General features: G+C 56.1%; 15 protein-coding genes across 15 annotated transcripts; 10 read left to right on the top strand and 5 right to left on the bottom strand.

Annotated features, from left to right (window-relative positions):
* Positions 1-83: 83 nt before the first annotated feature.
* Positions 84-1,895, bottom strand: MET13 (methylenetetrahydrofolate reductase (NAD(P)H) MET13; the record flags this gene model as incomplete). The annotated part of the gene is made up of 1 exon (NM_208066.2): positions 84-1,895. The coding sequence occupies one exon, from the start codon at positions 1,893-1,895 to the stop codon at positions 84-86; it is 1,812 nt and encodes a 603-aa protein (NP_982713.2).
* Positions 1,896-2,168: 273 nt separating this feature from the next.
* Positions 2,169-3,791, top strand: TDP1 (tyrosyl-DNA phosphodiesterase 1; the record flags this gene model as incomplete). The annotated part of the gene is made up of 1 exon (NM_208065.1): positions 2,169-3,791. The coding sequence occupies one exon, from the start codon at positions 2,169-2,171 to the stop codon at positions 3,789-3,791; it is 1,623 nt and encodes a 540-aa protein (NP_982712.1).
* Positions 3,792-3,955: 164 nt separating this feature from the next.
* PCS60 (Pcs60p) lies at positions 3,956-5,551 on the top strand (the record flags this gene model as incomplete). The annotated part of the gene is made up of 1 exon (NM_208064.1): positions 3,956-5,551. One exon carries the CDS (start codon positions 3,956-3,958, stop codon positions 5,549-5,551), a length of 1,596 nt encoding a protein of 531 aa, NP_982711.1.
* Positions 5,552-5,971: 420 nt separating this feature from the next.
* PDB1 (pyruvate dehydrogenase (acetyl-transferring) subunit E1 beta) lies at positions 5,972-7,051 on the top strand (the record flags this gene model as incomplete). Its single annotated transcript, NM_208063.1, has 1 exon — positions 5,972-7,051. The coding sequence occupies one exon, from the start codon at positions 5,972-5,974 to the stop codon at positions 7,049-7,051; it is 1,080 nt and encodes a 359-aa protein (NP_982710.1).
* Positions 7,052-7,456: 405 nt separating this feature from the next.
* AGOS_AAR166C (uncharacterized protein) lies at positions 7,457-9,214 on the top strand (the record flags this gene model as incomplete). Its single annotated transcript, NM_208062.2, has 1 exon — positions 7,457-9,214. One exon carries the CDS (start codon positions 7,457-7,459, stop codon positions 9,212-9,214), a length of 1,758 nt encoding a protein of 585 aa, NP_982709.2.
* A 37-nt stretch (positions 9,215-9,251) lies between these two features.
* SCS3 (Scs3p) lies at positions 9,252-10,340 on the bottom strand (the record flags this gene model as incomplete). The annotated part of the gene is made up of 1 exon (NM_208061.1): positions 9,252-10,340. One exon carries the CDS (start codon positions 10,338-10,340, stop codon positions 9,252-9,254), a length of 1,089 nt encoding a protein of 362 aa, NP_982708.1.
* A 202-nt stretch (positions 10,341-10,542) lies between these two features.
* SOH1 (mediator complex subunit SOH1) lies at positions 10,543-10,926 on the top strand (the record flags this gene model as incomplete). Its single annotated transcript, NM_208060.1, has 1 exon — positions 10,543-10,926. The coding sequence occupies one exon, from the start codon at positions 10,543-10,545 to the stop codon at positions 10,924-10,926; it is 384 nt and encodes a 127-aa protein (NP_982707.1).
* Positions 10,927-11,420: 494 nt separating this feature from the next.
* On the top strand, positions 11,421-11,711 carry AGOS_AAR163C (AAR163Cp; the record flags this gene model as incomplete). Its single annotated transcript, NM_208059.1, has 1 exon — positions 11,421-11,711. The coding sequence occupies one exon, from the start codon at positions 11,421-11,423 to the stop codon at positions 11,709-11,711; it is 291 nt and encodes a 96-aa protein (NP_982706.1).
* A 377-nt stretch (positions 11,712-12,088) lies between these two features.
* On the top strand, positions 12,089-15,604 carry PYC2 (pyruvate carboxylase 2; the record flags this gene model as incomplete). The annotated part of the gene is made up of 1 exon (NM_208058.2): positions 12,089-15,604. The coding sequence occupies one exon, from the start codon at positions 12,089-12,091 to the stop codon at positions 15,602-15,604; it is 3,516 nt and encodes a 1,171-aa protein (NP_982705.2).
* A 42-nt stretch (positions 15,605-15,646) lies between these two features.
* Positions 15,647-16,231, bottom strand: DUO1 (Duo1p; the record flags this gene model as incomplete). Its single annotated transcript, NM_208057.2, has 1 exon — positions 15,647-16,231. The coding sequence occupies one exon, from the start codon at positions 16,229-16,231 to the stop codon at positions 15,647-15,649; it is 585 nt and encodes a 194-aa protein (NP_982704.2).
* A 63-nt stretch (positions 16,232-16,294) lies between these two features.
* ATG12 (Atg12p) lies at positions 16,295-16,864 on the bottom strand (the record flags this gene model as incomplete). Its single annotated transcript, NM_208056.1, has 1 exon — positions 16,295-16,864. The coding sequence occupies one exon, from the start codon at positions 16,862-16,864 to the stop codon at positions 16,295-16,297; it is 570 nt and encodes a 189-aa protein (NP_982703.1).
* A 105-nt stretch (positions 16,865-16,969) lies between these two features.
* On the top strand, positions 16,970-18,811 carry YBP1 (Ybp1p; the record flags this gene model as incomplete). Its single annotated transcript, NM_208055.1, has 1 exon — positions 16,970-18,811. The coding sequence occupies one exon, from the start codon at positions 16,970-16,972 to the stop codon at positions 18,809-18,811; it is 1,842 nt and encodes a 613-aa protein (NP_982702.1).
* A 168-nt stretch (positions 18,812-18,979) lies between these two features.
* On the bottom strand, positions 18,980-20,779 carry HPC2 (Hpc2p; the record flags this gene model as incomplete). The annotated part of the gene is made up of 2 exons (NM_208054.1): positions 18,980-20,676; positions 20,761-20,779. 2 exons carry the CDS (start codon positions 20,777-20,779, stop codon positions 18,980-18,982), a joined length of 1,716 nt encoding a protein of 571 aa, NP_982701.1.
* Positions 20,780-21,029: 250 nt separating this feature from the next.
* Positions 21,030-22,541, top strand: PKP2 (protein kinase PKP2; the record flags this gene model as incomplete). Its single annotated transcript, NM_208053.1, has 1 exon — positions 21,030-22,541. The coding sequence occupies one exon, from the start codon at positions 21,030-21,032 to the stop codon at positions 22,539-22,541; it is 1,512 nt and encodes a 503-aa protein (NP_982700.1).
* A 245-nt stretch (positions 22,542-22,786) lies between these two features.
* RAD6 (E2 ubiquitin-conjugating protein RAD6) lies at positions 22,787-23,299 on the top strand (the record flags this gene model as incomplete). Its single annotated transcript, NM_208052.1, has 1 exon — positions 22,787-23,299. One exon carries the CDS (start codon positions 22,787-22,789, stop codon positions 23,297-23,299), a length of 513 nt encoding a protein of 170 aa, NP_982699.1.
* Between the last annotated feature and the right edge of the window lie 63 nt (positions 23,300-23,362).

The raw sequence follows: 23,362 nt of genomic DNA, 5'->3' as shown, positions 1-23,362 counted from the left end.
GTGAGGTTGCCCGAGGGCATCTACGTATTTGGCTGAAGCCGTATTTACACGCTCGGAGGAACTCCGCGTCGGCCGACGAGCAGCTAGAAGAAACGGGCGAGCAGGCAGTATATGTTGTCAGCTGTGGCCACGAAGTCGTTGTCGACTATGTTGACGAGGGCGTAATCGGAGGTGAGGTGAGCCAGCAGGGCGGCGGAGTCTGCAGCGCCGTTCTCGTCGAAGCTGAGGCGCCAGTCGTCGAGGATGCGGTAGAACTCGTCCTTCCAGGCGAGGAAGGAGGCCTTTTCGACGATGGTGGGCTGGAGGACCTCGCGGCCGGGGAAGATGCCCCATGTGACGGCGTTGGCCTGGGTGTCGTCGGGGTGGTTGGAGGCGAGGTTGTCGTCTGCGTCGACGGCGAAGTAGGTGAGCGTGGGGAAGTCCGCGGTGAGGGCGGCGTGGAAGGCGGGCAGGTGGTGCTTAGGCAGCAGGAACTCGAGGTACTGTTTCTGGTAAACGTAGCCGTTGGCGGGGCCCCAGCCGACGATCGGGTCGGCGGAGGGCGCGCCATTAACCTTGGGCTGGGAGTTAATGGTCAGCACGAGGTGCTCGTTGAGGCGGATGAGGCTGTCGAGCAATGCGTCCGCCTCCTGGTGCAGGGGAACGTCGGACCACGGCAGGCACTTGAGGTCGCCCTTGAGGTAGCTGATGACCAGCGCCGCGAGGTCGAGAAGCGTGCGGGGCGTGGACCACAGCTCGAGCGAGCGCTGGTATGTTTGCCGCAGCACTGTGTGCCCGCAGAGGTCGAGATCGCCGTAGGCGGGGGACGAGGAGTCGCCGAAACGCCCGTTCGGGAACTCGTCCGCGCTCCACTGCGACGTGCGCGCGACGTATGAGTAGGGCCGCCGCTGCCAGAAGATGGGGCGCACGCCCTCCTTGCGGCGCGTCGGGTTGAGCGACTTGCGCCACGGCAGCGTCTCATTCGTGCTTGGCCTGCGGCGCACACCCGCTCCGCCAGTATCTATGAGTTGCAGGCGCTCCAGGATCATCAGCGATGCCCTTTCGAGGTTCATCGTGTAGAGATGCAGGTGCGTCACATGCCCGGACGCCAGTATCTTGCGGCACATGTCTGCAACGAGCACAGTGCCGATTTCCCGCACGGCCTGATCGTCGTCCTTCACGGGCTCCAGCCGCTCCAGGAACTCCGGCGGCAGGCGCACCTGGCACCATTTGGCGCGGCGCAGCAGCGCCGCGTACGAGGTAATGGGCATGATCCCAGGGATGATCGGCACGGAGATGCCAGCTGCGCGCACCGCGTCACACCACTTCAGGAACAGATCTGCATCGTAGAACATCTGGGTGATGATGAAGTCCGCGCCCGCGTCCACCTTCTCCTTGAGGTAGCCGATTAACTCGGCCCCGCTCGCCTCCTCGTGTCCCTCCGGGTACCCAGCCACACCGACGTCGAAGTGGTCGCCGTAGCGCGCGCGGATGTGCGCCACGAGGTCCTTGGCGTACCGGAACCCTCCCGCGCACGGCTCCCATGTACCCTGCAACGGCGGGTCCCCGCGCAGCGCCAGGATGTTTTCGCATCCCGCCTCGTACGCCCGCTCCAGCGCCTCGTCTACCAGTGCGGTAGACATGTTCGTGCACGTCAGGTGCATGCAAGTTTCTAGTCCCAGCACGCCCTGCGACGTCGCCACCAGCTCTGACGTGCGCTGCGATAGCCGCCCCCCTGCGTTCCATGTGATGTCGATGAACTCCGGCTGGGTCTGGTACATACGGTCCATGCGGTCGTAGAGATTCTGCACTCCCTGTAATGTCTTTGGCACGAAGAACTCAAAGGAGAAGCTTGCCTTGGGCTGCTCCTCATCCGCCGCCCCCGCGCGCTGCTTGAGCTTCTGCGAGATCCTCATGCTGCCTTAGTTGCTGCGGGATCCCCTTCGTCCTATCTGCCTGCGCGCAATCCCTCTTCTTATATACCACAATGATGTAGACCACCGTCCCCGCCGGTCCGCGTATGCTGCTGTCATCCTGAATCGCGCATGTGTTTTCATTCGGGGTTATAGGCAGCCACCCTGCCACACTGACGCGGTCGGTGCGGTCACGTGATATTACGGCGGCCCTTTAAGTTCGCCCTTGGCAGGTCTACGAAGTGGTGAAGCAGCAGGGCAGTTGGCGGCTAAGGCATGGGACAGTCGGCAAGGGAAGCAGTGAGAGCGCGATGGGCGCGGGTGGGCTATACGAGCCTCGGGACGGCCGATAAAAGCAGCGTGCAAACGAAGTCTGAGGCGGTGGAAGTGGTGGTGCTGGACTCTGAGGAGGAGGCCTCAACGGCTGAAGATACCGGGACCGAGGAGGCCGAGCGGCATAATCTGTGGCCCATGTGGCTAGTTCACAGCGCGCTCTATGACGGGGAGACAGCGGGCACCGCCGGAGGAAATGGGATCTGTGGGCTGGAGGTGGTGCTGGGGGACACAGATCTGGAGCGTGTTTACCTGTTCTCGTTCCAGTACGAGATGAACTGGCTGCTGGATCTGATTCCCGAGCACGTGCAGGTGGTGGTGACTGCGCAAAAGGGCACGGTGCAGGAGGCAGACGGCGGACGCGCGGCCCGCGTCCGGTACCGGATGGTGTGGATGCCGCCCTTCAGCAGCCACCACAGCAAGATGGTGATCGCGTTCTACCAGGACCAGCGGTGCCGGGTCGTGCTGCCATCGGCCAACTTCACAGCGCTGGAGACGAGCCTGCCGCAGCAGATGATGTGGATGACGCCGCAGCTGGCGCATAGCCGCGCAGCAGAGCAACAGCCCTCACGCTTCCGGAGCGGGCTGCAGGACTACCTGCAGATGTACCCGGAACCCGACCGCGAGTTACTGCAGCGGCTACGTAAAATCGACTTTGCGCCGGTGGATGCGACCGGCGCAGCCTTTGTGTACTCTGCGCCCGGGGCTCGCACCCGCGCCAAGACCGGGCTGGCGCAGCTCGCCGCGCAGCTAGACGAGGGGCCGGCTGCCGGCGGGCGGCACTCACACTATTTTTGTCAAAGCAGTTCTATCGGCGGCCCCTTGAACTCGCGCTCGGCCGAGAACCCGCGCAACCTGTTTGTGCACCTGATGGTGCCTCTTCTTTCTGGTCACACGCAGGGCCTGCCCAAGAGCGTCAAGGACTGCCTCGGCGAGAAAGAAGCCTATGCGCTCCTGCAACGTGAGCGCCTGCATCCATATATACTATACCCGACGGTCGAAGACTTCAATGAGTGCTTCACCGGATGGCTTGCGAGCGGTTGGTTCCACTTCCACCACAGCAGAACCGCTGCCACACGCAACCACTACAGCTCTCTACGGGACAACGGCTGCTTCGTAAAACAGCGGGAGTATGAGCTCCGCCCGGGTGGCCGCACCGCGCTTCCGATAATCCGCCGCGATAGGGTTCCCTGCCACACGAAGTTTTACATCAAGTTTGCCAGTGCGTCCGCAACTTCGTGGAATAGCCTGACAGATTGTGAATGGTTTCTCTTCACATCCGCAAACCTCTCGACACATGCATGGGGCGCCCCTCCTTCATACCAGCCCAAGAATTACGAATGCGGTGTGCTGTACACCAAGTCTGAGAATGTCGCCTTGCGTGTGCACTGTGCGAAAGATGTGGTATACGCTAGCGACAGTGCCTGGTCGGATCCCGAGTATTTTGATGCCCGCGAGGGCGAACATATAACCGTCAACCTCATGACTCCATTTTGGCTACCCGCAGAAAACTATGGTCCTACTGATGTGGCATTCTGCGCTAGCGATAAGCCTGACGACATGTAGGGAGAGTGTCGGGCTTAGTATTCGGAGACATTTGGTTCATGCTTCACCAATACCCGGGCTCACTTTTTCAGTGAAAAAATGTATAAAAGGGGGATGCCCTATAGGCTAGTATAGGCAACATCAAGACCCCTGCCAGCGAATTTGAAGCAAGAAGACTTGTTACGATGTCTACTTTTAACGAGGCAATTAGATGCACAGATAGCAGGGCTGTGATCGAGCCGGATAGCGGCCTCAGCCTCTCTTACAGAGAGCTGTCGCACATTGTCGGCCACTTGCAATTGATGTTTCTCGACCCCAAGTCGCCGCTTGCTGGGATTCCCAGGCAGGCTGCGATCGGCATATCGCTCCCGAATGGACTGGAGTTTGTAGCTGCGTTCCTCGCAGTTACAATGGACGCAAAGGTGGCTGCGCCGCTCAACCCCAACTACAAGGCCGAAGAGCTGGACTTTTATCTCGAAGATCTGCAAACGTCGATGATTCTCGTTCCGAAAGGATCCACCAGCGCAGGTAACACGGAGATCCAGAAGGCTGCACAGAAGTGGCAGACCATGCTAGTGGAACTGGCGTTCTCCCCCGAGCGCAACAGGGTCGAGTTCCAGGTCTTCTCGCCAAAAGACAACTACAAGTCGCCCATCTACGACTCCGTGAAGCATGTTGCGCGCTTCTTCAACGTTGAACCGATGTTTCCAGGGAAGCCCAAGGCCGAGGACGTTGCGCTCATCCTCCACACCAGCGGAACCACGTCAAAGCCGAAGACTGTTCCTCTGTTGCACCGCAATATCGTCACCAGCATGCAGAACATCAGCAGAACGTACCGCCTGTCGCCCAAAGACAACTCCTACGTGGTGATGCCTCTCTTCCACGTGCATGGGCTCATCGGAGTGTTGCTCTCCAGCTTCTACGCGCAGGCGTCCGTGATCGTCCCTCCGCGCTTCAGTGCCGGTCGGTTCTGGGCGGACTTTGTCAAATACAAAGCCAATTGGTTTAGCTGCGTGCCCACTATCTCCCAGATCATGCTCAACGTGGAGAAGCCTTCCCCACTCCCCGAGATTCGCTTCATTCGTTCGTGCTCGAGTGCTCTAGCGCCATCCACTTTACACCAGCTGGAGGAAGTGTTCCGCGCACCTGTCGTAGAGGCTTACGCCATGACCGAGGCATCGCACCAGATGACCAGTAACGAGCTGCCCCCTGGGAAGCGCAAGCCCGGCACCGTCGGCAAGCCACAAGGCGTGGAAGTGGTCATCCTCAATGAGAAGGACGAGGTCATGCCCCAGGGACAGCAGGGCGAGGTCTCCATTCGCGGCTCCAACGTCACACCAGGCTACCGCAACAACCCCAAAGCGAACCAGGAGAACTTCACTCGTGCTGAGCACTACTTCCGCACCGGAGACCAGGGCTTTTTCGACGAAGATGGCTTCCTGGTTCTCACTGGTCGTCTTAAAGAGCTGATCAACCGCGGCGGCGAGAAAATCTCGCCCTTGGAGCTCGACGCAGTCATGCTATCGCACCCTGCTGTGAACGAGGCCATCGCGTACGGCGTGGCCAACACCAAATACGGTCAGGTTGTCCACGCAGCCGTTGTCCTCCGCGCCGGCCAGAAGCTTGACTACGAGGGACTGGCAGCCTACATGAAGGAAAAGGTGGCTTCATTCAAGGTTCCGGAGCGCGTGTTCTTCGTGGACAAGCTCCCCAAGACCGCCACCGGCAAGGTCCAGCGCCGTATGCTTGCTGAGGTCTTCTCGTCCAAGTCCAAGTTGTGATCATCATGCCAGCGCCCATGCCGCCGGCGGCACACCTTCACACCCACCCGTAACTGACAATACTCGAGCACCTTCGTGCGCTGGCCCGCTGGCGGCTGCCTGGCCCATTATGCAACCACCCACACGTTTTATTCCACTTAAAAATTACTTAAGCTGACGTTACGCCTGTTGAAAAATTTTCGCTTCACGGAATTTTTCTGGGTGAGATATAAAAGGGGCTAAGTTGCACAGTGAAAAGGTGAAGTTTTTTGTGTTTAGACTTCTTTTATGACCTCATAGAAGGAATTTGGGAAATCTGACTTTCTAGCAGCCTCTCTCCAGTTGGAAGTGTTTACATACTACTGCTAAACGTGCGCTAAGTTAAGATTTTCTTTTCTTTAGTTTTAAACTCAGTACCTTATTCCATAAAGCGACACTACGATGTCTTCTAGATTCTCCCTCGTCTCGAACCTAACGAGATCCTTGAGCTCTGTGGGGCGGATGCAACAGATGCGGTTCGCATCGTCGAAGTCGATGACTGTGCGGGATGCGTTGAACAGTGCGATGGCCGAAGAGATGGACCGTGATGACGATGTGTTCATCATCGGAGAAGAAGTGGCGCAGTACAACGGTGCGTACAAGGTCACCAAGGGCTTGTTGGACCGTTTCGGCGAGCGCCGGGTGGTGGACACGCCGATCACCGAGATGGGTTTTGCCGGTCTTGCGGTGGGTGCCGCCTTGAAGGGCTTGAAGCCTATTGTCGAGTTCATGTCGTTCAACTTCTCCATGCAGGCGATCGACCATGTCGTGAACTCTGCTGCCAAGACTTACTACATGTCCGGTGGTGTGCAGACCTGTCAGATTGTGTTCAGAGGCCCTAACGGTGCTGCCGTCGGTGTGGCTGCCCAGCACTCGCAGGACTACACTGCGTGGTATGGCTCCATCCCGGGTTTGAAGGTTTTGTGCCCATACTCCGCCGAGGATGCCAGAGGTTTGTTGAAGGCTGCTATCAGAGACCCTAACCCTGTTGTGTTTTTGGAGAACGAGTTGCTATACGGTGAGTCGTTCGAGGTTTCCGAGGAGGTGTTGTCCCCTGACTTCACTCTTCCTTACACTTCTAAGGTCGAGAGAGAGGGTACCGACATTTCTATCATCACCTACTCCAGAAACGTTCAGTTCTCCCTAGCTGCCGCCGAGATCCTAGACAAGCAGTACGGTGTTTCCGCTGAGGTTATCAACATGAGATCCATCAGACCATTGGACATCGACGCGATCATCAAGACCGTCAAGAAGACCAACCACTTGATTACTGTTGAGGCTACCTTCCCAGCTTTCGGTGTCGGTTCCGAGATCATTGCCCAGATTATGGAGTCCGAGGCTTTCGACCACTTGGATGCGCCAGTCCAGAGAGTCACCGGTGCCGATGTTCCAACCCCATACGCCAAGGAGTTGGAGGACTTTGCTTTCCCAGACCCAGACACTATCGTCAGAGCTGCAAAGCAGGTCTTGTCTATTGAGTAAGTGGACTAAACTTACAGTTCTCTTCGGTAAACTTCTATGCCACTGCCTAGCTCTTCTACAAGGACAGCTAGTCGCTGGGAAGTACTGGAGTCATCGCATGCGAGGAGGCTTGTGCTATACTCAGAGGTCCCTTCCAAATTCCTTTTATCAACCCATTTCATCCCCGAGTCGTGCTGATTCATGGGCCAACGTCTGAAAGCGACCCGTGTCAAGGAGAGAGGGCATTTGTCGTTTTTTCGTGGGTCTCCATGACAGCATTTCTTTAAATCCTCACACCGATGCAGTGCCCTGCTGTGCTGACGATAGAAATAAGGAGAGAGATTTCGTTCGTTCAGCTTTGGGACTCATCCTACATATCCCTACATATTTGTTTAATCTAGCCGTCTTTTTTCCCAAGAATCCTTGATGTGTCGTGTTCGAGATCCACAGATTTTTTGCCGCACATCCCAGAATTTGCACTTGAGCTTGAAGAGTTCTCAGGCACTTTGGATGACTCCAGGAGGGAACATGGAGGTTCATAAAGCGAGTTCCCAACTTGCGGCACACGATGTACCGCAGTTCTATCTTCTGGTGGCACTGTATTTCCTTCAGGGCATCCCAGTCGGCTTGGCATTTGGAACAGTGCCATTTTTATTGAAGTCTATTGCCAAAGACACCTCGTTCACGAAGTTGGGCTTGTTCGGTATAGCAACCTATCCGTATTCGTTGAAGATACTTTGGTCTCCACTGGTTGATTCGGTCTTCAGCAAGAAGATCGGTCGTCGACGGTCATGGATCATTCCGGTACAGCTGGCCTCCGGAGTGATGCTGTGGTGCGTAGGTCACGCTGTCGCCCAGGGATGGGTATTTGAAGGGGTCGACGCTAGCTATGGTGCGCCTTCACTAGGAGATGGCGCTAAAATCAACATCACTAGCCTGACGGTCTGTTTCTTGGTGCTGGTCTTTTTCTGCGCTACACAGGACATCGCGGTGGATGGCTGGGCATTAACTATCCTGTCACGCCAGAGCTTGAGCTATGCCTCTACTGCTCAGACAGTTGGGTTGAACACGGGCTACTTCTTAAGCTTCAGCATATTTCTTGCATTCAATTCGGGCGATTTTGTCAACAGGTACTTCAGGGCTCTGCCCCTAGACCACGGTATCATTAGCTTCAGCTCGTACCTGAAACTCTCTGGCTGGATGTACCTAATTTTAACGGCGTATGTGGTTTTCTTTACACAGGAGTATCCGTATGCCCATTCTGGGCTACCGGTAGTGTCTACGAAGCCGAAAGATGATGACGAGAAAGGACATATTGTGACGTCTACTACTAAGAATTCTGCCCACATAGAATACAATGAGGATAGCTCCATTAGCAAGACATCCCTGGGGGCAGTGTACAGATCGTTTGTGAAAGTTCTACGACTTCCAGCCGTAAGGTCGTTGATAATCCTTCACTTCGTGTCCAAGTTCCCATTCCAATGTAGCGAAGGTGCTACCAACCTGAAGCTGCTCGAAAAAGGACTTAAGAAGGAGGATCTTGCCATCACCGTCCTGGTGGATTTTCCCTTTGAAATCATCTTTGGCTATTATGTCGCAAAGTGGAGTTCTGAATCTCATCACAGTCACCAACGGAAATTACCAGCCTTTCTCACTCTACTAATTGGCCAACCGGGTATCTTAACTCCTTGGATAATCGGGTATATTGGTCGACTCATTGCGTCCATGCTAGGCAGCTTTATTCTGTCGCAGTTCCCCGAGAATGGCAACATTACAAAGGGCTATTTCCTGCTGGTTGTCACACAAAACCTACTGGGTTCCTTTATGTCCACCGTACAATTTGTAGGTGTTTCCGCCTTCCACACACGAATCGCCGATCCTGCTATTGGTGGAACATATATGACACTTCTGAATACCTTGAGTAATCTTGGGGGTACTTGGTCTCGGATCGTAGTTATGGCGATGATAGATTTCTTTACTTCTAAAGTGTGCCAAAATTCGGCCATTGGCATGTTCCCTCCGGAGGCGAAGTGCCTCGAAAGCGGCGGAACGCTAGTCATTCTGCGCGATGGTTACTATATGACGAACCTACTCTGCATTGGGTTTGGCCTGCTCATCTTTCCGCATATTAGGCGGAAAGCACAGCATCTGCAATCTTTGCCTATATCCAGCTGGCGAGTTTAACGCTCGTGTGTAATATTGCAGACTTTTACTTAGATCATTATATGTACCAGTATAACGCCAAAACTAGAAGGTATGCGAAGAGCAAACCGGTCAAATGCTCCGCAAACGAATGGAAAGAGAGTATAGTTACCAGGAGTGACCAGGTCCATGTCAGAATAAGACCGACAAGCAATAGAATCGGGTTTTCCAGCACAATGAACCGAAAGCCAAAAACAACCGCGCTCACCAGAATCGCAAGACTCTCTAGTGGCAGTTGAACGAAAAGGCGTCTTAAAATATGTTGGGGGGCTTCAGAGTTAATTAGCTCTCTAATCGGACTTGCTTGCAAAATGCGTGCCACAATTTTACCAGGAGCGCCCTGCAGCTGTTGACAATCAGCAGAAAGCTTCCCGATTGCGCGGCGGCCAAATACCTGCAGCTCGCCCAGCATAAACATACACATTAACGTTATCAGGAATACATGCCCACTCGGGTCGTGCCCACCCATCCAATGGCCACCCAGCCTGGAGCACGCGTGGCTGCTGCGGATTGCAGACGCCGTGACTGAGTCCTGGATATAAGAGTTGAGTTCTGTAGGATCAAGGCCGGTGTTCTCGCACTGGCCCCCAGTAAGCATACACCGGATCCAGTACATTGTGCGCTCGCGCAGCTCGTCGCCCTGGGCCCCATGCGCAGTGAACCACTGCAGTAGCTTTTGTAGTGACCGCGTGCGGCGCCCTTCAGAGTCATGGAAGCCCGAGTTTAGGCCCATGCCGGTGTCAAACACGTCAAAGCTGCAGTGGCCGCCCGTTGAAGTGAATACCTGATCCATTATTGGCGCTATTCCAAACCATATGGCTTGTGTAAACGCATACCACCACGCCGTCAGCGCAACGTACCGGAGCGCGGTTTGCCGCAAGCTTCGCCCCCCAAGGCCTTTGTACCGCACAACGCACCACCAGCAAACCGCAGAGGTCCACGCCCAGCCCTGCTTGATGAACCATATGTTTACCGTGCTGTCTTTGTCGGCGTTCCAACTGTTCGGTTCGCTGAATATCCGCATTACTGTCCCCACCACGATAATCACTGGACACAGGGACAGCTGCACCCACAGAAACCTCGACCGTTCACGCCTTACTGTAGACATCGCACGCACACGCTCCCAGGTCTTCTCAGTCCTTTAAACCTGCCGGGGGAACGCTCCAGGCAGTGGTCAATAACCTGCTGCTATGCTGGGAAGAACGTCATGTTCTACGTAAAATGCTTTCAGCTTCCAGCTCTTGTCAAGCAGTTACTCGGCTCGAGTTCCAGCAGCATAACACAAACAAGGCACGACCGCGTCGCAGCCAATGTCCGCCAAGTCTAGCGAGCCACCTTTCGAGCCGAGTAGCGAGGGCGAACAGTTGCCAAGCCGGTTCGAAGTGGAACTGGAGTTTGTGCAGTCGCTGGCCAACATTCCATACGTGACCTTCCTGCTCACGCAGCATCAGATCTGGCAAGACCCGCGGTTCAAGGCATATCTGAAATACCTGGAGTACTGGTGCGAGCCGCCGTACACGCAGTTTATTGTATATCCGAATTGCCTGTTCGTGCTGAAGCTTCTGAACAGCTTCCTCGACAAGGCGGTCGAGAACGAGGACGGCATCCTAGAAGGAGCTGAGGACCTGCCGAAGGTGATACAGATGCAGGGCGGGGAATGGATGAACCAAATGGTGGAGCGGTGGCGCGGTTAGCTGCGGCCACGAAACAGAGTACATACCCCGCAGCACCATACATAGCCACGTTAACACCAACCCCATATGCTGGTAGCGGCGGTAATACCACTGCAGGCTCGGCTCTGCGCTAATCCGATGCGCGCTTTGCATCCTGGTGCGATCCTGACATCTGCTGCCGGCGCTGATCCGACCGGAGGTACGCCTCTGCAGCGTAAAGTGAACCTTGCATGACACGGCTGCAGGCGGCCAGCTCTCGGAACCAAGCGTCTGGCCGCCCGTCTGTGCGCCTTACGGGTATCGTGCGTGTCTGCCGGGTTCTGCATGTTGGGCTCTTATTTTTCCTAATCGGGCGAGTAATGATCTTACATCTGACAACAATACGCTGGCGGCAGATGAGCTGCATTGATGGAAATTTTAACACAGCTCGGGCAACCAGCTACACGGGATATATAAACTCAATGCACGCCGCTCTTTACTGACACAGTCCATCAGCATCAGCACCACCCCCAAAAATGAAGACTACACACATCCTATCCCTAGCAACACTTGCCGCCTGCGCACCTGTTCAGCCCGCACCTGTTCAGCCCACGGACCTCGCCGCAGCGGCAAACGTCCCCGAGAAAGCTGTTCTCGGCTTCTTCCAACTGTACAATGTGGGCGATGTGGAGCTGCTCCCAGTGGACGACGGCGCACACTCCGGGATCCTTTTCGTGAACCGCACACTAGCGGACGTGGACTACTCCTCCGAGCATGTGGTTCAAAAATGGTTCCGTCTGTCTCTCCACCATGGGCAAAGTATGTAAGGCCGGACCAGAGACAGTTTGCGTTGAGATATGTAAGTTTACTTGGTGTCCTACACCATGCATTATGACACGGGCTTACGTACCTGCTTCTATAAGCTAGTTTAAAATGTTTTCTATGCGTATTATATGGGTTACCCGCGCCGATAGTTCGGCAGAGGCTGCTGTGTGAGGCCATGACGTGAGTCATGATAGGGTGATTACCCGGTTAGAATAATGGAATCTGATTGGCCGACAGTCACAGCTGGCGCTATCACACTCCCGCGCCGTTACGCGATCAATGCAACATTGCTGGAGGTATAAATACAGAGAGGGGCACCGTTGCAGGCAGATGGCAACTGGATTGACGTCAAGAGAGCCTTCGAAACTACCAGCACGACATGGGGTCCCAACTGGCTGGTTTTCGCCGGCATTCAAACCTGCTGGGCGAGAAGAACAAAGTCCTGGTAGCAAACAGAGGCGAAATACCAATTCGTATCTTCCGGACGGCACATGAGCTCTCAATGGCGACAGTGGCAGTCTACTCGTACGAAGACCGGCTGTCGATGCATCGGCAAAAGGCGGACGAGGCGTACATGATCGGGCGCGAGGGCCAGTACACGCCGGTCGGCGCGTACCTGGCCATCGACGAAATTCTGCGGATAGCGCGAGACCACGACGTGGATTTCATCCACCCAGGCTACGGGTTTCTTTCTGAGAACGCTGAATTTGCGGCGAAGGTGGAGGGGGCCGGCATCACGTGGATAGGACCGCCAGCGTCTGTAATCGAGGCCGTGGGTGACAAGGTGAGCGCGCGCAATCTTGCGGCGGTGGCCGATGTGCCGACCGTCCCGGGAACGGAAGGCCCTATAAGCTCAGTGGAAGAGGCGGAGGAGTTTGTGCAGAAGTACGGGTACCCTGTGATCATCAAGGCGGCCTTCGGCGGTGGTGGACGCGGGATGCGCGTGGTGCGGGAGGGTGACGATATCCGCGATGCCTTCCAGCGTGCGCGCTCCGAGGCGGAAACAGCCTTTGGCAATGGCACCTGCTTTGTGGAACGTTTTCTAGACCAACCCAAGCACATTGAGGTGCAGCTGCTTGCAGACAACTATGGCAATGTGGTGCACCTCTTTGAGCGTGATTGCTCCGTACAGAGACGCCACCAGAAGGTTGTTGAAGTTGCGCCGGCTAAAACGCTATCTAAGGAAGTGCGCGACGCGATCCTCACAGATGCAGTGAAGTTGGCCAAGGCGTCGGGGTACCGGAATGCGGGTACTGCTGAGTTTTTGGTTGATAAACAAAACAGACATTATTTCATCGAGATCAATCCACGTATCCAGGTGGAGCATACTATAACAGAGGAGATTACGGGTGTGGATATAGTTGCTGCGCAAATTCAAATTGCAGCAGGTGCTTCTTTAGAACAACTGGGGCTAATGCAGGATCGCATAACAACGCGTGGTTTTGCGATCCAGTGCCGTATTACTACCGAGGACCCCTCGAAGAACTTCCAGCCTGACACGGGAAGATTAGACGTTTACAGGTCTGCTGGTGGTAACGGTGTGCGCTTGGATGGTGGCAATGCGTTTGCTGGGGCTGTCATATCCCCCCACTACGATTCCATGCTGGTCAAGTGCTCATGCTCGGGCTCTACATATGAGATTGTTCGTAGGAAGATGCTGCGTGCGCTAATTGAGTTCAGAATTAGAGGCGTTAAGACGAACATCCCCTTTCTGCTGACGCTGCTGACGCATCCTGTATTCATTTCCGGCGACTACTGGACCACGTTCATCGACGATACTCCACAGCTCTTTGAGATGGTTGCTTCGCAAAATAGAGCACAGAAACTACTGCAGTACCTTTCTGATCTTGCAGTTAACGGTTCTTCCATCAAGGGACAAATGGGCGTACCGAAGCTCTTAGCCCAGCCAAGTATCCCACAGCTGCACAATGCTAAGGGTGAGGTAATTGATGTTCAGTCCCAGCCCCCCGCGGGCTGGCGGCAGGTGCTACTAGAGCATGGCCCAGAAGTATTTGCGAAGAAGGTGCGTGAATTCGATGGAACATTGCTTACAGACACTACATGGAGAGATGCCCATCAATCATTGTTGGCAACTAGGGTGCGTACTTATGACCTAGCTGCTATTGCACCTACCACTGCACATGCATTAGCAGGAGCCTTTGCATTAGAGTGTTGGGGTGGCGCTACGTTTGACGTTGCCATGCGGTTTTTGCACGAAGACCCATGGGAGCGCTTGAGGACACTGCGGAAATTGGTGCCAAACATCCCATTCCAGATGTTGCTTCGTGGTGCCAACGGTGTTGCTTACTCCTCTCTGCCTGATAATGCGATTGACCATTTCGTCAAACAAGCAAAGGAGAATGGTGTCGATATTTTCAGAGTGTTCGATGCGTTGAATGACCTAGAACAGCTGAAGGTGGGTGTCGACGCCGTGAAGAAAGCGGGAGGGTTGGTTGAGGCCACTATCTGTTACTCAGGTGATATGCTACAGCCAGGCAAGAAGTACAACCTTGATTACTACCTGGAGTTGACTGAAAAGATTGTTGCCATGGGCACACATATCTTGGGTATTAAAGATATGGCCGGCACCATGAAGCCCGGTGCAGCAAAGCTACTGATTGGCTCGATCAGGGCAAAGTATCCAGACCTCCCAATTCATGTGCATACACATGATTCTGCAGGCACAGGTGTCGCATCAATGGTCCAATGCGCCATCTCTGGCGCCGATGTTGTGGACGTCGCCACCAACTCGATGTCTGGCTTAACGTCCCAGCCCTCCATTACGGCTTTGCAGGCCTCATTGGGTGGCGATATCGCGACGGGTGTAGACCCCGATCATGCGATCGAACTAGACGCATACTGGGCGGAGATGAGACTGTTGTACTCATGCTTCGAAGCGGACCTCAAGGGCCCCGACCCAGAGGTGTACAAACATGAAATTCCTGGTGGTCAGCTCACAAACCTGTTGTTCCAGGCACAGCAGCTTGGTCTTGGAGAACAGTGGGCAGAGACCAAGCGCGCTTATGCCGAGGCCAACCAGCTGCTCGGTGATCTTGTGAAGGTCACCCCTACATCGAAGGTTGTCGGCGATCTTGCCCAGTTTATGGTCAGCAACCGTCTAAACTCCGATGATGTACGCAGACTTGCAAGCTCGCTTGACTTCCCAGACTCTGTCATGGACTTTTTTGAAGGTCTCATAGGCCAACCTTACGGAGGGTTCCCCGAACCCCTCAGATCAGATGTTCTCAGAAACAAACGCAGGAAACTGAAGGTCAGACCAGGTTTGGAGCTGGCACCATTCGATCTCGACAAGATCCGCGAGGAACTGCGCTCTCGGTTCGACAACATCGATGAGTGCGATGTCGCATCCTACAACATGTACCCGAAGGTGTATGAAGACTTTAGAAAGATCAGAGAGACCTACGGAGACCTGTCGGTACTGCCCACACATAACTTCCTGTCTCCGCCAAAGATCGGCGAGGAAATCATTGTCACCATCGAGCAGGGCAAGGTGCTCATCATCAAGCTCCAAGCCATCGGCGACCTGAACAAGGAGACTGGCAAGCGCGAGGTCTATTTCGAGCTAAATGGTGAGCTGCGTAAAGTATCAGTCGCGGACAAGTCGCAAAAACTTGAAACCGTGTCGAAGCTCAAGGCAGATGCCCACGACCAGTTCCAGGTCGGCGCGCCCATGGCCGGCGTCATCATCGAGGTGAAGGTGCACAAGGGCTCCGCAGTGACGAAGGGCCAACCCGTCGCAGTCCTGAGCGCCATGAAAATGGAGATGGTTATCTCCTCGCCCAGCGACGGGCAAGTTAAGGACGTTTTCGTTTCGGACGGCGAGACAGTGGAGGCATCGGATCTGCTCGTCCAGCTGGAAGTCTCCCAACCCTAAAGTAATAAAGCCATATCATATACTCCCTACATACAATACGCACTAACGGAACATCCGCCGTCCTCGTACAGTTGTCCCGCCCCGCTTAGTGATCCGCGAGCCCCCGCGCGGTATCCCCGACGCCCCGCGCGTACGCTCCGGCGCCCGCGGCGCAGCCGCCGCCGCCTCGACAGCCCGCCGCTCGTCGACCTTGCGCCGCAGCTCCTCCACCTGTTTTCGGAGGCTCTCCATGTACGCCTGCTGCTGGCCCTCGTCCCCGCGCGTCTTCTCCATGTACGACAGGTACTCCGAGTCGTCCATCAGCTCGCCCACGTACCCCGCCTGCGACTGTATCTTGATCCAAGTGTCGAGAACCCTGTTCACGGCCTCGCACGTGCGCCGGATCCGACTGAGGTTCTCCCCCGTCGACCGCCGCAGCGACTCGTTCAGCTGCTGCAGTACCGGGATGATCTGATCGAGCTGTTCCATCTCCTTCAGCAGCGTCGCCGTGCTCACAGCCGCAGTCCCCCAAGCCGCGGCCCCGCTGCCGTCCAGCTGGTTCGTGCGCATCTGGTCGAAGATCTGCGGGATCAGCTCATCCAGAGCCGCGCTATCCACACCGCCGTTCGCCTCGCCGTTCGCGTTCATGCTTGCTTCTCTAACGCGTACTTGGCAGGCTTTTCGCGCCCGCATTATACATCAGTTACACAACTAGCCAAACGCCACGGTCGCACAGTAAGACACGACCAGCTCGTCATTGACCTTGAACTGCTCCCACAGCTGACCCACGTTCTGCTGCGGCGTAGGTGCAAACGAGTTGCTCACGTAACAGTGCACGGTGTCCAGCCGCAGTCGCCGCCGCAGGAATACCAGCACTGCGCCAAAGCTCTGTGCGCTGCTGATCCGGCACACCTGGGGCATCACCTGCCCGACCGAGCCGATCGGCTGGAACCGGATGGCTACTTTGGGCGGCTCGGGCGTCTCGCTCAGCTCCGAAGAGCTCGGTAGTCCGCCTGCGGACCGCGCGCCCGCGAGATACACAGACGTGCTGAGCGGCACCTCCTGCTCGAGCTCCAGCGATTCCTGCTCGATATCACTACATTCGGAATCGGAGCTCGAGGGCAGCTGCAGGCGGCTGAGGCGCTCGTGGTACTCCTCCAGCCGGTTCTGAAGCGACTCCTGCGTGTGCTGCGGGGGCGTGGGCTCTGCACTCGCGCTCTCGCTGTCGAACTGTGACTGGCTAATACTATTCTCGGTTTCGCTCTCGAGCAGCGGTACCATGGTGACGAGTCGGAGTGGAGGAGCCTGGTGATGTTGGGGGTAAAATTGTTTACAACTACAGTTATGCACCTTGCCAAGTGTCTGTCGGAGTGCGAAGAGTGATCTATGAAACGCCACGCAACTACGGAAGGTGAGAGTCTGGGCGTGCTATTCGCGGAGCAGGCGGGGGACGTGATCTCGCTCGCAGCGGGGATCGAGTTGTGCGCGGAGCAGGCGCTTGCGAGCGGTAACGCGGGGCGGGTGGCGAGCTTCCTGGAGGCGCTGTGGGAGCAGCTCCGGGAGCACCCTGCACTCGTGGGAGATTTGGGTTGGGATATCCCGAAGGTGCTTGTGCGGTGCATTAGGGCAGACAACTTCAACCTCAACGAAGGGCTCGGGGATGATATGGTGTGGCGGCTCCTGGTGGGCTGCTTCAGGGAGGTGGGGCGCGAGGGGAACGCGCGGGAGTGCTTCCTGACCGGGTGCCAGCAGCTGGCGGAGCTCTCGGTGGCCGCAGAGGAGGAGGAAGACGCGGATCTGCGTGAGGAGATGTTCGCGCTGAAGTTCCACATGCTGATGGAATTCGTGACGACCACGCTGGGAAGAACGACGACTGCGTACCCGTCGCGGTTCCTGGGGGAGATCATAGGCGTGCTCGTGAAGCTGGTGGAGCGCAATGCAGATGAACTGTGCGACGTGCACCTACTGCTGCGGCGCCTGTATACGTTTTGCCGCGACTACACGGCGCCCGTGTCATCCTCGGAGGACGAGGAGCTGCGTGCACAAGAGGATTACCTGCAGCGCACGTTGTTTCGGAGTTTCCTGGCATACGCTCTGGCCCAATTGCTGCGTAGGCAAAGCGTCCGGTGGGCTCCGGAGTACTTTGCCAAGTCTCACGGGCTGGAATTCAAGCTCCACGATGATCATGTGGAGCTACGCGAGACACTGGGCCGCTACTTTCAGCTTGCCCATTCGTTTGATATCGACATCGAAGGTGCGTTCCAGAAGCAGTGCATCCTGGAGTCCCGGGATGTCTACGCCTGCGTGTCTGCAGATGCAGACAAGGCAGACGGCGCGGAGGTTATCTACCAGTTGGCATACACCTATGAACTGAAGAAAATTGCTGAACTCCAGTCCATGCCAATAGACGCGCGGGGGATCTTTGTGCTCGCTGTACTACACCACTTTGAGACAGGAAAGCCGATCTGCCTCAGCCTTCGGTTGGACGATGCCATCTACATGTTTCTGCGGTTTAACACACCTGAAATATACTCAAAGTCTTTTGGCAATATAGCTGTTACAGACGCGTCGCTCTATTTCGTTTTACTTGCATTGGAAGGCAACTCGCATGAGGAGAACCATAAGCTCGTGCGTGAGTTCCCGCAGACAGTCTTTGCTGTCTTTATTCAAGTGCTGCTTCTGAACATGTGCAGGCTACCTAGTAGAGAAATCGGACGCATGACGCACAGCATTTTAGCGAGAGTTCTGTTTTTGGCCTCGGAGACCACGGCGTTTGATTTCGTCATCGACACCCTGTTGCAGTGCCCCTATGAGACGGCCAAACAAATAATCCTCGAAATTGCCAAGATTATGATGGTCAGCGACCAATATACTATCTGCACAAGGGACGTCCCATCGCACACGCGCACTGATACGAAGGCGCCGCCGCTTCCGCCACGGCCGTTCATTAAGCTTAATGACGATCGTATGGCGGCCTTCCACACGTTGGCGATGATGTCAGCCAAGTTCTGCACGGAAACTGAAGACCCAAAGCAGCTCACAACTTTGCTATCATACTTGAACTTGATAACTGTCTTGCGGAAAAAATGGGACCAAGTATTACTCCGTGAGCTCACCGTGGCGGTTTCCAATTGCATTGAACCAAGGAAAGAAGATATACCAGAGATCGGGTTTATCAAGATTGCAAACGACGGGCTGAAAGAGTTTCTAGGCGGCAACTCCACGTAACTAGAGTATTCGGAGTTTGTTGTTCTTGTATTGTCCCTATATGTATCAAATCTACTTAAATTGCCTTCCAAGGGCGCACTGCTCATTGCATGCCTTGATACCGAATATATTATGCAGGCACCCAGTACAACGCTCATATTGCACTCGATGAATGAGTTCCGCTGCGGATTACCTAGGGTTTCTCACCCCACCTTTCTTCATCGTACCATCTACTCTTTCAAACGTGGCATATTGTCCCTTTTGGATGAGAGGGCCAAAATAAACGAAGAAGCCGTCTTTCGTCGCTGCACGTTGCTCTTCCCACAATAGTTCAGAGTCGTCTATGAATGGGTCTTCAATGTCGTACTTACCTACCCTGCTTTTCCCTTTCATTGGGTTGGACTTCTTTTTGCTTTTAGAAGGCGACGCACCTGCGGCTCCGCTAGCGCTTGGATCGTCATCGTCTTCATCGTCTTCATCGTCATCGTCATCATCATCTGCCATAGCTATGTCATCGCCTTGCTCTAGTCTATCCTTAGTGGCACTACTTGTAGTCCTAGATTGCGAATTCTGCTGTGTATTAAACTTTTCATGCACGAGGTTGTAGAAGTTGAATACTACCTGACCATTTTCATCCAAATAGTCATTCGTATCAACCTGGTATAGAGGAACGTCCACTACAATCACAGGATCATCCTCCTCGGCCGCTTGTGTTCCTATGAACTTTTGGTCTAATACATCCATGACAGAAGGAGACTTTATCGGCTGTGCTGGCGCCAGTACTTTGGGAGTGTGAGATGCTATGGCTGCAGCAGAACTGGTATCTGGTACGGTGGTAGATGCCGCGGCCGTTTCCTTCTTCTTGGACGCAGCGCTCTTGCTTTTGCCCTTGCTCTCCTTCTTGGCACCGCTCGTCCCAGATGCCTTCTTCGAGGCCGGAGCTGTCGAGGCACCAGCAGCGGGTGGCGGAGATGTGGAAGTCGTCCCGTTGCCCAGGTTAGACGCGGAAAGAGACTTTCTCGCCTTCTGTGATTCCTGCGAGCCCGCCTTCTGTCCGGAGCTCAGGTTCGACTGTGTGCGCTTCAGAGACTTGTTCGTCTTGTTCGCCGGGGGGCTCGCTCTTAAGGGCGTCGCCCCCTGGTCTTCTGTGTTCGCATCCGACGGCAGTGGGCTATCATTGGCCTGCCCGCCCTCCTGCGATGGGAGAACCACCTTATTCGTCCCCGCGCCCCCGGCAGATGCATCCGACGGCACCGCCGCCGGCTCCTCTTTCTTGACAGGCCTGCTGCTGGCCTTTTTGGCAGCGGGCCTGCTGCCCTCAGCCTTCTTCTTGGCAGCTGCCCCGGCGCCATCGGCCTTCTTCTTACGGGGTGCGCTCTTGCGCGCGGGCGCATTGGCGACCGCAGCCTCCGCCTGGCCTGATGGATTGTTCACAGAAGCCTCTGCCGCCGGTGCCACCCCTGCACGCGCCCCGCCGCCAATGGCCCCGCTGTCGAGCACAGGCAGCTGGAACGCAGGCACCTGCGGAGCGTGCGGCGCCCCCAGCACCTGCTCCGCAGGGCTTTCCAGCTTGGGGACCACCGTGGGCGACAGCGCCGGAAACTGCGGGCTCGGAGACAGCTTCGGGTACCCGTAGTCCACGCTTGGGGACAGCAGCGACGACAGCGGTATCGCATGCATCCGCGGCCGAGCTACCGGCTGCACCAGCGTCTTGTTGATGCTGCTGATCGGTGCCCGCACCTCCGCCCGATTCTTCGCCAGCTCGTTCGCAATGTTCGGTATCGACTTCTGCTTCTTCATCCCATCCACCTCCGTCCCGCCGCTGTCCAAAGCTCGCTTGGCTGCGCCGCCACTCGTACCTGCCTGCCGTTCTTCATCTTCAATAACTATCACTTGCATCCCGTTAGTAGCTGCACGGTGCAGAGGGCTGTAAACCTCCCCTCAGCCCTTCAAAACGCCCCACCACATACCTTCTCGTCCTGGAATCATGATTGCCCCTGGTAATCTTCACGCTAGCACTAATTTGGTCACTAACTGCGCTCTTGCGGACTGGAATTGGTGGTGCAGATGGTGAAGTCTCATGTCGTCCATTTCTGCCGATGTTAAAATATGGGTTTCCGAAAAAGCCCTGCTTGCCCTTGACTGATGCTCGACTCACAGAGGACTCACCAGAGCTTGAACCGCAGCCAGGAAGCATTCCTGTCATACCAGAAAGGGCCCACGGCGAGAATCAGAATCGATGTTGCATAGTCGGGCAGCAAGAGTGCTCCAGCGCTCGGGGTCCGAAGCGCAGATGCAACAACTCCGTGCACAGCATCACAAGCGGTATAGCATGGCTTCCCCAACGATTTCGCAGGTGCCGGACTTCAGCAAGTATTTCCCGACCTGGCCGGTTACAGAGCTGGCGCCATTCATCAATGAGGTTATGCGGGCATACCCACGGAACTCCAAATACGTCAACCAGCAGCACTACTACCACAACCGCAAGGTGCTGGTAGAGCGGTACCTGCAGCGCCAGCCGCACGCGGTGTCGCTGAAGCACCTGGCGCAGTACTACGACGACTCGAACCGGCTGACGAAGCAGAAGGTGATCCGGTCGGGGCAGTTTGCGAAGGAGGAGCTGACGGTGCGGATGGCGCACAAGCTGCGGGAGCTGCAGGACCTGCCATTCAACGTGGTGAACAACTTCCACTTCGTGCAGGTGTACGAGTCGTACTACAACATCTTCGAGCGGTTCCGGCGGTTCCCGGCGATCCGCACGCTGGAGGACAACGAGCGCTTTGCGGAGCTCCTGCACCAGATCATGAGCGACTTCAACAGCCTAAACCTGCCGCACCTGATCATGGGCGCGCTGGAGAGCTGCATCCTGGACCTATACCCGCAGGACGCGATGGACCGGCTTATGTCGAGCTTCCTGCGCGCGCGCATCTCGCGGCGCCTGATCGTCGAGGAGCACCTCAGCGTCACGTCCAACTACATGAGCGGCAAGAGCGAGAACACGCTCGTCCTCGGCGACATCTTCCAGGAGTGCAGCGCGCGCGAGTACCTGCTGCATGCCGCGCGGATCTGCGAGAATGCGATCCGCGACATGTTCTACCCCGACATCCCCCTACCGGACTTCATCATCGACGGCTGCGCGGACCTGCGCTTTTACTTCCTCCCGTCCCAGCTGCATTATCTCTTCGGCGAGACCTTACGCAACAGCTACGAGGCCACTGTGAAGGAGGCCATCCGCCGCGGCCTGCCGAAGCCCGACCCCATTACCGTCACCGTCGTGCAGAACCCCGAAAGCTACCTCTTCCGCATCAGCGACCGCGGCGGCGGCATCCCCCACCCCGACCGCACCATCTGGTCCTTCGGCAAGTCCAAACTCCTGGCCCAGCAGGCCCTCGACAACTTCCACAAGCTCCCCGGCGCCCAGACCGTGTCACTGTACGACCATATGTACGACGCCGACGCCCGCCGCGTCGCGGCCGCCTGCAAGCTCTCCAACACCTCGCTGCAGTCCATGGCTGAGACCAACCTCACGAAGGGCCGCTATAAGTTTGACTTCCCCCGCCCACTCGTGGGCCTGCTCGAACGCCCGTTCCGCTACAAGCTGGGCATTGGCCTGGCGATGTGCAAGGTCTACGCGGAGTACTGGAACGGCGACCTCACCGTCCACTCCATACACGGCCATGGTACCGACACCGTCCTGAAGCTGGGCAACCTGATGTACCACACCGACCACCTCCAGCTCGATCGAGTCTGACGGGCCCTCTGCGCTTGGCCCCCCGGCCGTCGCGCGGAGGGCCGGGCTAATTGGTTGTCACCATCTACGAAACACTTACCCTATGCCATTTTCCGGTATCTCATCTAGTACAAGTTTGCCTTAATACCTTTGAGTGTGGCAGCACAAAGTTCAACTAAAGCAGTCTTGCACCAGGTTATAGAGTCGCAGGGTCGGTTTGTTGCTTGCAAGGGGAGCTAGGGTCAGGGTATACGGGAACAGGCAGGATGAGCACACCAGCAAGGAGAAGATTGATGAGAGACTTCAAACGGATGAAGGAGGATGCGCCGCCAGGAGTGTCTGCGTCGCCACTACCCGATAACGTGATGGTATGGAACGCGATGATTATCGGGCCGGCGGACACGCCGTACGAGGACGGGACGTTTAGGCTGCTGCTTGAGTTCGACGAGGAGTACCCCAATAAGCCGCCGCACGTGAAGTTCCTCAGCGAGATGTTCCACCCGAACGTCTACGCGAACGGGGAGATCTGCCTCGACATCTTGCAGAACCGATGGACGCCCACCTACGACGTGGCGTCGATCTTGACGTCGATACAGTCGTTGTTCAACGATCCGAACCCGGCGTCGCCAGCGAACGTGGAGGCGGCGACGTTGTTTAAGGACCACAAGTCGCAGTACGTCAAGCGTGTGAAGGAGACGGTGGAGAAATCGTGGGAGGATGACTTGAAGGACATGGATGACGGCGACGACGATGACGACGACGACGACGACGATGACTAACCACGTGCAGCGGCGCGCGGCGCTGCACCTATATAGACGGCACTGGGGGTCTAATCTACCTAT

Source organism: Eremothecium gossypii, chromosome I, assembly GCF_000091025.4.
Source record: "Eremothecium gossypii ATCC 10895 chromosome I, complete sequence".
Classification (NCBI taxonomy): domain Eukaryota; kingdom Fungi; phylum Ascomycota; class Saccharomycetes; order Saccharomycetales; family Saccharomycetaceae; genus Eremothecium; species Eremothecium gossypii.
This window is presented reverse-complemented; position numbering and strand designations above follow the sequence as displayed.